Source organism: Dunckerocampus dactyliophorus, chromosome 14 (assembly GCF_027744805.1).
Source record: "Dunckerocampus dactyliophorus isolate RoL2022-P2 chromosome 14, RoL_Ddac_1.1, whole genome shotgun sequence".
In the NCBI taxonomy this organism is placed as follows: domain Eukaryota; kingdom Metazoa; phylum Chordata; class Actinopteri; order Syngnathiformes; family Syngnathidae; genus Dunckerocampus; species Dunckerocampus dactyliophorus.
Window position 1 is genome coordinate 26,099,772 of NC_072832.1, and position 15,229 is coordinate 26,115,000.

At 45.9% G+C, this 15,229-nt stretch overlaps 1 protein-coding gene across 3 annotated transcripts in view; it reads right to left on the minus strand.

Moving 5' to 3' along the window:
- Nucleotides 1–6,093: 6,093 nt before the first annotated feature.
- znf804a (zinc finger protein 804A) overlaps nucleotides 6,094–15,229 on the minus strand; it is a 65,474-nt gene continuing 56,338 nt past the window's right edge. For all 3 annotated transcript variants that reach the window (XM_054799161.1, XM_054799160.1, XM_054799159.1), the window contains 2 exons: nucleotides 14,517–14,641; nucleotides 6,094–12,164 (listed from right to left, as the gene is read on the minus strand). In XM_054799161.1, the coding sequence (XP_054655136.1) occupies nucleotides 9,127–12,164; nucleotides 14,517–14,641 (3,163 nt within the window). In that variant the 3' untranslated portion in view covers nucleotides 6,094–9,126. The remainder of the gene's footprint in view (nucleotides 12,165–14,516; nucleotides 14,642–15,229) is intronic.

Consider the following 15,229-nt stretch of genomic DNA (forward strand, 5'->3'; position numbering starts at 1 on the left):
AGAAACATGCAAGTCTACAACAGGTCTACAGTCAGACAAGCCTACAACCACACAGGTCTACAAACACGCAGTTCTACAATCCTGCAAGTAATCATGCTGGTCTGCAAACACACAGGTCTACAACCATGCAGGTCTACGACCATGCAGGTCTACGACCATGCAGGTCTACAACCATGCAGGTTTACAACCATGCAGGTCTACAACCATGCAGGTCTACGACCATGCAGGTCTACAACCATGCAGGTTTACAACCATGCAGGTTTAGAACCATGCAGGTCTACAACCATGCAGGTCTACAACCATGCAGGTTTACAACCATGCAGGTTTAGAACCATGCAGGTCTACAACCACGCAGGTCTACAACCATGCAGGTCTACGACCATGCAGGTCTACAACCATGCAGGTCTACAACCACGCAGGTCTACGACCATGCAGGTTTACAACCATGCAGGTCTACGACCACGCAGGTCTACAAGTGTGCTTCTCATACATGAAAGCAGACCAAGACGAAGGAGAGTGAATAAAGTGTAACATTAGTTCAATGAACATGTGGTGTCAATCAAACGTCTGCATTGTTGTCTTCATAAAGTCTGAATTGTCTTCCTAATCAAGTGTTCACTACTTTTATTTATGTGCATGTGCGGGAAGCACTGTGTGTGTGTGTGTGTGTGTGTGTGTGTGTGTTAGTGCGTGTGTGCGTGCGTGTGTGTGTGTGTGTGTGTGCATGTGCATGCTTTGCACCAACATGTTTGTGTGTGATGTGACATTTCCATCGTCATGACAACTAAGTATTTTTTTAAGAGTAAGCTTGCTGGCAGGCCTCCAGTGCACTAATTACTGCTCAAATGATCCTGGAGGACTGATTTGTTTGCTCAGCCTGTGATGGCAGACATCTTTAAGGATATTAGGAGCTTTTTTCCGCTTGACATGTCAGAGCTTCGAGAAAAAGATGCTTTAGGAATGAAAAGGTGCCGCTTTGGCAGCTTTCGTGCTGCCAGGGAGGCGTGACGGCGTGACGGCATGACGGTGGTGCCTACGCATGTGCAGAACACGTCTACATCCGTCGATCTACTTTACGGCAGCAATATACTTACTGTACATAAAAAAACACTCTATCTGAATCCTTGAGATGAATCCATCATTGCACTCTGCTTATGGTTGTTTACATTCAAATATCACTGCATTTATGTGATTTATTCTGCTTATTTACATATGTTATACATAACGCGAAATGACGTTTACGTCTGCGGTGCGTGCATTGCGTAAGGTTTTACGTAGCTCATTCTTGGTGGATGTCATACGACGATAAAAACATCCGCATGCTAACAAGTCTTTTAACAGGTCACTGATAAAATAACCTCCCAATAGATTACATATATGAAGTATGGTTATTGATCATTTATGTTCATACATTTAAAAAAATAACTACCACAGCACGTGACGTCGCAGAAGCGCTGTCGTAAAAATTTGCTAAAGGATGGAGTGGCGCAGGTTTCATGCATGTGCACAACCGATGGCGTTTCCGGGGCGGATTGGCTTTGACGTTTCATTGTTTTGTTTTCCAACTCTTCTCCAGCTCAACTTGCTGTGAGAAGAAGTTGTTAAGACGCTAAGGCAGCACTTTGTAAGCATTAGGCTGCATTAACGCTGCACGGTGGATGATTGTGTGCGGTGCACCGACACGCTTTCCATGTCTCCGTGTCGGGAAACCACACGAGGCAGATTCCTCCTGCAGGAAGTGGAGAGTCAGGGAGCAGAAACCGCAGGGAGCAATAAGACCTTTGCTGTGAGACCTTTGATGGGAGAAATGGGTCACGGTGCCCAAGGAGCATCAAACGCGCGCACTCAACTGAGTGATGGGCAGCTTCCCGTCAGCTGACCGCTGAAGGTTGACTCCTTGTCTCAGTTTTGTGTGAACTTACATTCATTTTTCATTAATATCTGATACAAAATAGTCATTTTAAATTGGATGACAACAAAAAAATAGAAGCTCTTCTGTCAATATTGACGACAAATACATTTAGCAAGAAAGATTGTCTTTTTGAAGTTGTTTTTGTTAGTAATATTAATTTTGTTCTTACTTTAATATATTATGTTATTATTTATTGTAAATGTAACGGTAAATGTTTATTACATTATTGTAAAAATATGTTTTAAATACTTAAATGTTTACTTATTTAAATATATTTATCTTAAGTAAAAAAAATATGAAATTACAGCATACAGCATAGACATAAAAATATAATAATATACAGAAAATATCATTTTACAAAAGTATAAAAGTAAAATAATAAAAAATAAAGCTTAAAAAAGTAAAGACAAAATTAATATTAATAACATAATAAGTATCCTTTTGACATACATTATTTCAAGGCTTTCGTGGGGCACATAAAATGATATGGCGGGCCAACGCTGGCCCCCGGGCCTTGAGTTTGACACCGGTGCTGTACACAAATAGCTGCTGCAGGTGGTCGGGTCTGGGTTCAAACAGTGAGGTGTGTGAGTGTGAGTGTGCCTTTTCCTTTACTCAACTTCTGTACCTTCGACGTGCTGTAAGTCCATTTTTAGTGTAAGTGGGCGCTTGTACCGAAATGAACACCTAAAACTGTACGCACAACACATGAAGAACATATTAAATGCAGTCAGAAAAATATAAAATACAAAATTCAACGAAACAGTAATAAAAGCTGTTTCAGAAGTCTTCAATGATACCATCTTTATTTTTATTCTTTATTTTTATTTATCTTGTTTATTTGTTGTGATATTTTTTGTGATCTTTCTTCCTTTCTTTCGATTTTTTGTATTTTTTAATCGAAATTGGGTTTTTTTCCCACCTTTATCCTTTTTATTTGGATTTATTTTTGGTTATTTATTTTAATATATTCATTTTTAACATTTGTTTTCCTATTTCTGTATTTTTATTTTAAAGTTAAAATAAAACTCTTTTGTTTTACATATTTTTACATATTCTTTATCCTTTTTTATTTTTATAAATGTGTTTGTAACATTTTTTACATTCGTTTTTTCCCCCCATGTTTATCCTTTTTTCCATCCATCCATCTTCGATGCCGCTTATCCTCATTAGGATGGTGGGGGCATGCTGGAGCCTATTCCAGCTGACTTCGGGCGACAGGCGGGGTACACCCTGGACTGGTGGCCAGCCAATGGCAGGGCACATACAGACAAACAAGGTTGATCGGCGTTTCTCTACTTTGGGAGCATTTTTGGTGATATCTGGCTTCACTTCCTTTTCTTTGGCGCACTGCCATTGGTGTCGTCTGCGTTGTGCCTGGGAGACACGATGAAGGCTGGCAGGCCGGCAAGGAGAGAGGAGGCTAGTATGTTTTCTTCCACCACGTGTATGTAAGCAACCGCTTGGGTGGAGAGGGCGCTTTTAAGTCATTTATGTGCGTGCCTCGTATAACCAGGAAACCTTGTAAACCCAGAAGTGCCTTTAATGGTAATACTGTACCATGCGCATTCGTCTTTGTGTGAAGAGACTCACCTCCCAGGCACGCAGGCAGGCTGACAGCCCCTCCCATCAATCCAATGTTCTTCCTCATCAAGCCCAAAGAGAATGACACTCTTCTGTTTCTTTGTGTGTGTGTGCGTGCAAGAAGACAAATATGACATTTTGTTTGCAAAGTCAATCCAGTTAAATCCAATAAAAAGAAAGATCGGGTAGAAGCTGCCAGTCTGATTCCAAGCATTCATGTTCGAATGTCACACGTTTGTTTTGTTGCACCTTTTAAAGGTCACTCAAGCAAAATGGCTGAGAAGCATTGATTCGCTAATAAACACACACACACACTGAAAGCCCCAGGTGTTGAACACGTTGGCTTCTTCTGCTGTTTTAGTCATTTAACATGGTCACAGCTGTCTGATGACCCCCCCGCCCCCACACCAACCCCCAAAAGCATCTGATTAGCCCACGGTCAGTGTGTGTGTGTGCGTGCACACATGGTTACATGGTTATGTGCGGATGGAATGTTATTTTATGTATTTATTATTTACATATTCTTACATCATCTACTGTAGTTTTTCATTGAACACAAAAGGAATTTCCCTTAGAAAATGCCCCTTATGGTCAAATGCAAATACATCGCGGGGGATAGGTTCCCAAAATAAGTGAAATGTGCTAAGTAACCAACTCCATGTTTTTACAATGATTTGCTTATGTGATAAGGCTGTAAAGCCCCTCACCAAACACGTTATACACTTTTCTCAGACAGGCATGAACATTTTCTCACATTTCAAGGACGTTCAAAGCTTCGTTTGAATTTTAATGATCAACCTACAGGTAGGACACAAGAAATTATTAACTCACTCACTCGTATTTCTTCTCCTGTGACCGCGCCTTTTCGTCCTGGTGCCGTTCCGCTGTACTGTGGCGTTGTTGGATCCTTGTTAAAACATATTGATGCGGTCCTTTGAACCGAAGATTCATTTACAAGCTAGCAAGCTAGCAATGACGCAGGAGACACGCGGGGCGGCACGAAGGAGACGCGTCAGGACGCAGAGAACAATGGGCGGTGCAGACAGACGAGCGAGGGAAGAGAGACACTCACCTTCCCACCATGCAATTCTTCTTAAAGGGCCAGTGGACGTGTCACCTGTACTTTTGGTTTTTACCGTCCCAAAACAATGCTACGCTTTATTACAGTTTTCCTCCATTGGTTTGGCTCATTTCTTGAAACAGAAATGACATTTTCGAAACTCTACATCATTTGGCCAAACAGTCCTACAAAACTATAACTCACTTGCAAAAGCTCATATCGCTGCCATAACCGTTCACGCATGCTTCACAGGTGTCAGCCCATCCACCCTCTCCTGGATTACTGATGACCTGTCTGACCGGCCCCAGTTTGTGTGGCTGTGGAGCTCCCTGTCTGATACTGTGGTCAGTAGTGTAGGGGCACCACAGGGGACTGTCCTGTCTCCATTCCTGTTCACTCTGTACACCCCTGATTTCCAGTACAGCTCTGGGTCCCGCCACCTGCGGAAGTTCTCTGATGACTCTGCAGTGGTTGGGTGCATCAGAGATGGAAAGGAGGTGGAGTACAGGACAGTGATCGCTGACTTTGTGAAGTGGTCCCAGGCAAACCCACCTGCTAGGAAACTAGGAAAATGATGTTGCCTACAGTACTGCAAATAAAGCTGGAGTTTCACGGCTGACACTTCTTCCCTGGTCACTAGCCTCACCCTCCCTCTCTTGGCATTTGCACTGTGCTTGGCGGAGGTAATGAAATGGTACAACCTGAGAATCCACAATCAGTTTACATCAGGGGTCACCAACGTGGTGCCCGCAGACACCAGGTAGCCCCTAACGACCATACGAGGTGCTCGCAAGCCTGCTTTTTATTCAGGTTTTCAGTTCATAATGTGAGAACACTAGAAAGAAAAGTATTGTGAAACATAAAATGTGAGTTGTGGATACCAGCATTTTGTGAATGTTCTGGTAAAACAAGCATATTTGATCTGTTTGGGTTGAAATAAGCTATGAAAATCATTTCTACAAAAATGAGTAGCTCGTGGCCATTTTAATTTTCTAAAAGTAGCTCTCGCAAGAAAAAACGTTGGTGACCCCTGGTTTACATCAACAAGATCTCTTCAATTGGAAATTGTGCTAAATGCAGGCTAGCTGTAGCTACCTGGACTTACCCATTTGCAAAGATGGTCTAGGACTTTGAGACATACTAAAACATATAATTTGATGAAATGAATAAGAATTTTTTTGAACAATTTCCAGGCTGTTTGGAGGTTTGTACATGTTATTTGGATTTTGGGAATGTCATTTCTGTTTGAAAGAATTGCTCCAAACCAATGGCGAAAATCTGTGACCGATTACGGAGCAAGCACTAGGACCAAGCGGAAAACCTCTCCCATTTTCCTTTCTGATTGGCTCAGGCAATTTTATTTTTTGCTAGCATGTGATTGGCCGTCTCTGCCGTCACTCCACACGTGGTGTTTTGGTAAGTTAGCCACAGCCCGTGTTAATAGTTAATAGCATGTTGGACGTTGGATTTGAATATTATTTAATAACATTTGAGTGTGTGCCAATGTCCCCCCCCCCCACCTCTACCAAGTGTTGTTTTGCTTTGCACGTGGTCTGATGTGCGTGCACGTGTGCTGTGTGTCATTTCAGCTTGAAAAAGGACTTGAAATGTCCATCAAAAGAAACGTTTTCAGGTGTTGCTTTTCTCTTTCAAAAGGAGGCAGGACACTTTGATGTCAACTTTGTTGATTTATTTCATGTATTTCCATTTGTCATTTCAATCACAAGTGAGCTATTCCACAATAAGAAAGCAAATATTCCTAAATAAAAGTTGTATTTCTTGAAATTAAAGTCAGTGGAAGTTTTCATCCTAAGTGGCGTCGGCACAAAGTAGAAAAAGTCAACCTCATTCAACTGAGGCTTGTCTACAAAAATACAGCCAGGCTGTTTTCGTTTCTAATTGACACAAAATGAACACACTGTGTGTCGTGTACCTCAGTGTCACCATGGCAACCCGCCCAAAATACTCAGCATCTGCTGCACCATCAGCATGTTTACTCTGGGGGGTGGCGGGCGGGAGTGAGCAGGCTGGGTGGAATCGAACATCGTGGATTTCTTGTTCTCCAGTCAGACGTGACTTTCTGGAAAGTTCTGCACAGCCTGGCCTTCAGCGTACACCCACAGCCATTTCATTAGGTACGCCAGCTAATCACGTTCTGCCTTGGCTTCGATGGAGGCTGTCAGAGAGCTATTCATTTAACAATACTACTATATTTATACGTGTACAGTCAAACGTTTTCATTTTCCTATGGTTTGGTTTGTATCGTAAATTTTCACCCAAATGTTTCCTTGGTTCTCACGTAACAAACTGGTCTGTTTGCCCTGACCGTCTCGTTGCCGCGGAGTTGAGTGCCCAAACAAAGCACCCTATGCGTTGCTCATCCACTGTCCGTGCTTTTTTTAAAAAATTGAGTGTGACTGCAAAATAACCCACCATGGGGCCAGAGAAGTTGTGAGTGCCAGCACTTTGATAAAGAAGGTGAGAAACATTATTCAATTCAATCTCGCCAGGATGTACAGGAAGGAAGTCTGCATCAACAATAAGTTCCATCCATTCCTCATTTAGATTTCACATTGCTTTCTGCATGTGAAACTATATTTATGCTCTATAAAATGTTTGTTTTTTCATATTTTTGGGTGTCTGGAACAGATTAATTGGATTTACGTGATTTCCTACGGGAAAATTTGTCTTGGTTTTCATATGTTTAAGTTTTTATTGGACCTTTTGGAACAAATGAATGAGAAAAAGCTGGTACGGTACTGTAGAGCTAGCACTAATATTGCAAGCATGGATTTTTCCAAGTAAACAGTGTGTTCCAGGATCAACATTGGTAACTGGCATACGACTGCACGTGTACGCTGGCTAGCTGAAATTTGTTGTACGGAATTCGGGAGGCACTGATCACCCTACAGTATTAAAAACATCTCTCAGTTTGACGCAGGGCATTATTATTAGCATGCATATTCAAAGCACTTTAGCAGTAATGTAACAACCTTACGCTTTTGGTGTACTGCTTATACACTACTGTATCGGCATGCATAGTATCACCACTAAACCAGCCAACTTTCTCTCAGTAACTATTTCAAGGTTTGTTCCATTTGGGTCAAAACGGGTCCTTCGGTGTATGTAGCATATGAGAGTGTATGAGAGTATGTAAAGTTTATGACAGTATGTAGTTTATGAGAGTTTATGAGAGTGTATGAGGGTATGTAATGTATGTGGAGTATGAGAGTGTATGAGAGTATGTAGTGTATGAGCGAGTATGAGAGTGTATGAGGGTAAAGTGCAAAGAGTCAGCACACAAGGTCCACAGACATGAGAAATTGTACTGCATGAGTCACAATGTGAACTTCACCATCTTGGTATTTTTAGAGCAGCAAATAAAAATGTCCTCACAGGTTAAACCTAATGTTTAAAGTCAATATGGTCTATAGCTACAGTATCTATACATTATTGATTGCGTGTTTGATTCATTTGATTCACTTGGAACGATGATGTTTCATATGTGTCTGATCCACCATTAGATGTGTTATGCAATGCAATGCTACGTGTATAATCATCATGTACAGTAGACCCCCGCTTTTACGTCCAAGACCACACCTGAATGGCGAAATACTGTATGAGTAATTGATACGGCCATAAAAATGCCTATTTTCGACACATGGCTCGCTCCCCCCAACCCTTAACCCCAACCGCAACCAACATTTGCAATAAAAGTGACCCCGTCTCTCTTGCATTGCCATTGTGCTAAAGCTAGCAAGCTAACCCCAAATATGCCCCACACGCTTATTAAAGGCGTTTGAAAGTATAAAATGTCTGGTAATGCTTGATCATGAAAGATGAATCTGAGTCACGGTCGGGCCTTGAGCCTGGCCGTCACGCTGGCGCTACATGGGCGCTTCTGACTTATGATCGTATATGAACTTCTGTTCTGAATTTGACGTGTATTACCACATATTTATAAATGAGACCTCCGCCAAGGCTCAACTATTAACTGTGGACAACCAGACATGACCTTCTCACTTTCGCTAGCAGACTACTTCCTCGTTCATGGAGGAGGATGAACAGATGGGCGGAGCCATTGTGATTCTTCCATTGATACCATTAAATTCCTGATATCCTGATATCAAGACACTTATTGTGTCACGTGACCTCCTGCTTAAGAAACACCCCCAACAAAGCTTGCGGTGGACTAATAAGACTTCTACACAAACGTCAAACATTTCAGCCCATGAGAGAGGTTTGAATGTAAAAGTCCAACACGTGCGGCTTTAAATTGCAAACTGATTGAAGTGTGAAGGCAAAGCAGCACAGCTGTGCATCAGCACCGCCGCCCTCCACTGGCACAGCACCTGAGACTCATTAGGAGCCACTGATGAAGATAATTAAGAAAGAAAGATCTTTATTCTGTCACGTGTACAACGTACAGTGAAATTCCTTTATGCATTTAACCCAACCCAACACAGCAGCTGTGAGCGGGATTCGAACCGAGAACCCTCTGGTTGCTGGGCGGCCCGCTCTACCTCCTGAGCCCCATCTGGTCTTCCTGGATGTGTTCAAACACCCCCTCTCAGAACAACACCTGCAGGGGCAGGGCTGCGGGGTGGGGCGGGACCAACAAAGGAGGATGGCGATTCACCACGGGATGAAACTCCGCCGCCAGGGGATACGCAGCCGCCACATCCAGGAGACGGATGGGTGGCGGGGCATAGAAAGATGGAGGAATGGGTGGTGGTGGAGGACCAGGAGGAGGGTTCAAGCTGAGGGGGTAAGGGGCAAAGGGTGGCAACAGATGCGGGTAGGAGGGGATGGGCAGAGGTGGCGGCAGAAGGGAGAGGTGGTGTTGGATGATGGTGTGATGGAAGGAGAACGAGGATGAGGAGGAGGGCGGGATGAGAAGAGGAGGAGCCTGGAGGGGGAGGCAGCCAGGGGGTAAGTTATGGGGGAGACGAGACCTCCTCCTCGTCTGCCTGTTCTCCTTTGAGACAACATCCGCCGCCGTGGTGTCCTTCTCACCCACATGGCAGCGCTGACTGCCATCGTGGCCACTAGGAGGCGTGATGGCATCACCCTGACTCGCGACGCTGTGGTCGTGTTTGCCTTCACATGCGCCATGCTCGTCCATGAGTGCCGACGTGATGTCATCAGGGGGCGGGTCAACAGGTGCGTGGCGTTCATGGTCATCGACGCTTTGAACATTTTCACAACGGCGCCCGTGAGGTGCGACCCAGGTGTGATGGTCTGGTCCACTTGAACTTAGCCGACCAGGGTCGCAGCCATCTTGGTGGGTTTGAAGGTGACTTTGGTTTGTCCTGTCAGGTGAAAGGAGGTTTGGCTCCGCCTCCTTGCTGCTGGCTTCACCCGCCTGTGTGCTGTCATGTGTGTCGGGGTTACAGGAGAAGTCTAAAGCGACTACAGCGATGCTTCGCGCTTGTCTCTGTCCTCTTTTGGCTTCCTTCCGTGACGTTGCTTCGCCACACTCCGTCAACTTCCTCTTGCCGCCACCGGCCGCCGCTCTCGCTTCCTGTGGAGTGGCCTCACCAGCGAGGGTTTGTGTGTTTGTGCGACCTGATCTGCCACTCACCTCGTTTTCCGTCTTTTGTGGCGAGCAGCGCGGCTCAAACATGAGATGATGTCCCGCCGCTAACGTTTGTCTTTGAGCACACGCTGTGTCTCTAAAGGAAAGGGGGGCCGGGCTAATCGCCGGATCACATGCTGTTTCCCCACGCAGAGAAGGAGCAAGATGGATTTGGCGCTGGCACGCTTGGCGGGGAGATGAGACGCCGTCGATCGCCGCCTCGCACATGCTTGATTCCTGAGCTCTTACCTCCCTCAGAATCCAGCGCTCCTCATCTTCCCGCCCTTCCTCATCTCCCGCTTGATGTTTGCGCCCCGTCTCCGCATCGGCCGTAATTGCGGAGCAGCATGGCGTCTGTGCAGCAGAGCCGGGAATGGGACTAATCGCGGTGTTACATGCTGCACCCCCGCAGAGGAGCTTTGTGAGCCCGGGACCCCACCCGCAGGCTGATTGCTGGGATTGATGTAGGCCGGCCCCCGTGTTCACCTGCACATCGCTCAGCTGCTTCCAGCGATTACACCGATTCACGGGAAGATGGCTTAATAGCTCCGCTCTGTCTGCCGCCTCGCCCTCGGCCTCATCTCCTCTCATCCGTCTCTCCTCCCCCCTCATCCTGTTTTCGGGGCCTCCGAGCAGCCCAAGACGACTTAATGGCCGCTTTTCTCGCTTCTCTTCTGTTTCAGCGCCATCTCTTTTACGCCTGGCAATCTGATTCTCACCGAGACCCCTTATTATCCCCCGCCTCCCTCTTTCCCGCTTTTTACTGTTTATCTCCTCTCCTCTTTTCCTCCTCCCCCTCCTCCTCATCCCCCTCCTCACCCCTCCTCTCCTCTTCCTCCTCCTCCTCTTCCCAAGTTTCGTGAAGTGGCAATCCGCGGAGGCGAATTTTAAAGCGCTATCATCGCCATCCGGAACTGTGCCACCGCCTTTGCATCGGCCTCCATATTCCAAAGGATTTCCCGCCTGTCCTCCTTCATCCTCGTCCTGGCTTTCATCTAACTTCACCTCCCTGCCTCCCCCCGCGTCTTCCCGCCTCTGTTGGCAGTCGGCTTGTTTGATCACTGATGGCTTTATTCTCTCCCCCGCTTTCCCTTCAGCCCCGCCCCCTCTGGGCCTGCTGTGGGCTCGGAAGTCGTACAGCAGCGGGTTGACGCTGTAGGAGAGCGAGGGCGACGTCTTGGTGTAGCTGACCATCTCCGAGGGCCACAGGAGGACGCGGCTTCCGTCTCTGCTCAATACGGGACAGAATGGTTCTTCGGGCCGACCCGGAGGCGAGCAAGCGGATTGTTGTTGATAGTTCCAAAAGTCTTGGGGTTGAAGTTGGTGGAGGTGCCTGGCAGTGTCCGAAGGATGTCCATCACAGCTGTCAGAAGGCGGTTCTGGTACCCCACTGGTCACATGAAGAGATGCTCCAGTCCTACTTTCACCACTATCTTCAGCTCCAGCACCAACGCCACCAATAACTTGGGCTTCTGTAGCACTTTCACCAATGCCTTCAGTTCCAGGTTCCTTGCCATCTGTTGGTTGGCTTCCACTCTCCTGGGACCCAGTCCCGCCCCCCGCATGGACCTGTGCTCGAGTCTCAGGGTCATTGCACAAAGAGAGCTTGGCTTTCATCTTCTGATCCGCCTTTGTGGCCAGATCATCACCACATTCTTTGCCTCTTTCTTGCGTCGTCTCACCTGAACCCCGTGCAGCTTGGATGAAGACGGCAGCCGACTGGTGCAGAAGCACACAACTCCTCTTGGGCAGCGAGAAGCACACAGGGCGCCCTCTGCTGGGGACGGAGCTTTTGTTGCCCTCCAGGCTGTCATTGGAGCCGTTAGCGATGTCCGGGATGTTAGTGGGTCCAACCGTGTTGCTTAAGAAACCGGAGGCCCAAGGGAACTTAGTGTCATTAGCGGTTTTCCTCGTGATGTCACCAGATCTAACGGTGGCCGCGTCCAGCTGCTGGTACGGCCACCTTGCGTCGCTCAGGAGTCTGCTTCCTATGGCAGCATCCAGAGGGACGATGAACGAGGTTTGGGGTTCTGCAATGGGAGAAGAAGAACACAGAGGATTAAAAGATTTCCATGTAAAAAAAAACCCAAAACAAAACAAAAAAAAAGCTGAATTATTCTGACAAGATGGAGATGAAGAGGCGAGCATGCAGAAGAGGATGAGATCATTTTAGGCTCCTTGCGCATCAATTCAGCATTCTGGCTGCTCACCATCACTCTTTTGTTGCTCATAACACATCAGAATGTGATTTATGGGCGTGGGATGGACTTGAGAATAAATAAGCGAAGTGATGAATGTGCGGCTTACTTCAAAGTGGGTTTTATTTTGATATGTAACATCCATTTTGTAGCGCTGCATGCATGCCAGACGTTCATTTGTCTACAAGTCAGCAAGGCGGAAGATTTATACAAGTCTTGAGTGATGCTCTTAGAATAGTCATTTACTGATGTGTCTATCCAAATATACTCCTGTTAAATTGGTGGCGCGCATTTAAAAGTGCTTGAAGCGCTCTGAGAGGCTGCGATTCCAATCAACTTTTCCTTCCGTCTCAACTGCGAAAGGAGAAGAGGAAAACTTTATCCATGTGATGTTTTTCTTGAACACACCCGCTGATGATGCGCTCCATTTCCTTTTATTTCCACTCTTTTTCAAGTCTTGACACACGGAACTTCCCACTAAAGACATCTCATTGTTAACTTTTATTTCTTCCCGCTGAGCACTTTACAAGGTAGCCACGTTATGCAATACAAGAACTATCAACATTCCACAGACTCAATAATGCTTGCTTTTGATCATCATTTCAAGGAAAAGTGCACTTTTTTGGGAATTTTACCCATCATCCACACTCCTTATGTGAGCCATAAACACACACCTTTCAGAAAAAGCAGATACAAAGAGGCAGCTAATAAATGCACGTAATGGGACACACCTATTCCGCCTAGAAGGGCCGCTATTAAAACACCCCCAGCAAGGTTTTATGGCTTATATCCATCTGTGAGTTTGTAACAGGTACATTCATACTTACAGCATTTTGCTCATTTGAAGCATTAGCGGAACTTCCTTCCTGAGTGCATTGAATTCACATAGCAACACAGAAAGGAACGCTACACCTAGCGTTGACTTTTCCAAACTCAAAAACCAAAAACACAGCAGCAGCGGCGTCGGCAGCTCCAGAATGTAGCGTAACCTTTCGCTAGTGGCCTGAGGCGTTGTGAGCGAGTGTGTGGTGAAGCTCGTTGCCAGCCGGTGTGGTGTGGTGTGGCATCACAACGCCAGCAACGTAGTTCTTGGTCGTAACAATGCTAGTAACAATAATAATAACAATGTCGCTGTAGCTTGGTTAATATGCGGGCGACATTATGTAAATGGAGCGTTGTTGCCAGTTTTTGGAGGTTTTTTTAGAAGGTTTTATAGGCAGGATAGGTGCGTTCCATTATGGGCATTCTTAGCCGCCTCTTATTAGCTGTTTTTAATCTTTAGAAAAGAGAAAAACATGTGTGTTCATGTTCCACATAAGGATTGTTGGATGATTGGCAAAAATACCAAAAAAAGTGTACTTTTCCTTTAACGCGTTCCGATTTTAATATTAATTCCCAACACTTTCATTTTTTTCTACTACAGCGGATACACCCTGGTTTTCATGATTGCCAAAAATACGTCTGTTTTTGTCGAGCCAAATAAAGCATCCAGGCGTCGGTGACTCAGTCTCTGTGAAGAATGAATAGTGCTTCTTTTAGAGCTGATACGCGATAGGCCGATTCCCACCCGTGAAGCGCAACTTCCGTATCACACCAGCAGCATCACTGATCGTCACTGATTACCACTGAACGTCATTGATTGTCATTTCAGCCAGGTAAGGCTTGTACGCCAACGTCATTTTATATCCTGTCTGCGAATGCAAGAAATGAGGTTGCTAACTGAGAGTTTTGGCAACTTGTTGTGTTTCAAGCCATGTTGTTCCTGTTTGATGTATTTTTCCGATGTGTGCCGACAGCGACCATGTTCCCGGGGTGTTTGCTGGTCTTTCTTTCCACTTCACTAAACAAACGAAGGTACTACTCTGTTCATTTCTTGATCTGAGTGTTTTAGCTGTGATAGTAGTGTTGTTTGAGGTGGGAAAAGTTGCAAATGGGACGTGTTTATTTGTCCGCATCGCCATATTAGTCAGCCTTGGGCAAAATCTAAGGAATCGGATGTGACGATGAACATCCGTAGTGGAAGACATCCCGAGAGCCCAGTAGAACTTGATGATGTGAGTGAGTGTGAATGCGTGATGAGTGTGGCTCCTGAGCACGTGCGGCAGGATGAGGTGGTCATGCAAAGCTACTCATCAACTATGGAAGCATCCAGCGCTGCGGTGTTAAGTGGATCTCAGCTCTTACTGGTCCCCAGAGTGCTGCTGCTCGGATGGATGTCGGCCCAGTTCTCTATTAGGTGCCGATTGCTTTGACTCGCCGGGTCGACTGCCACGGTGGTGGAGCGGAACATGGGCCCAGAACCCGGAGCGCTGAGGGGGGAGAAGGGGAGAGGATGAGGAGGATGAAGAAGAATCAAATTGGTCACGCTTGGCTTTCTCAGGCTGCCTGCCAGCAGCACAACGCCATTGTTGCCACTCAGAATGTCAGCGACATTCTCTGCCTCCCGATTGGGCAGAATCATCCTGCACCCACGCACAGATTACCTCCGCCAGGGAGGAGCTTGTGTTTTCATGATGTGCAGTGCATGCATGGACTTTTGCAAAAAGAGCAGACGTTTTGACGCTTCAGTCCTGCTGAACCGGTTGAGGTTGGGAGACGCCACAGAAACATTCTCCTTTGTGTTGTTCATGTTCAGAGATGTTCAATATAGCAAGAAATCAAGCAACGCACAGTAGATCCTCGCTATTCAAATAGCAAAAAAACACGAGGGATTGATATGCCCATAAAAATGACGATTTTTAACACACGGCTCGCTGCCCCCCCCCCCTCCAAACCCTACTGCTAGCTTGACATTGACATTCACCTCCAATTTTGGATCAACATTTGCAATAAAAGTGATTCATCTCCAGAACCCTCCACTTCTCTCTTCAAGCTAACATGCTAAGTGTTCAATCCAG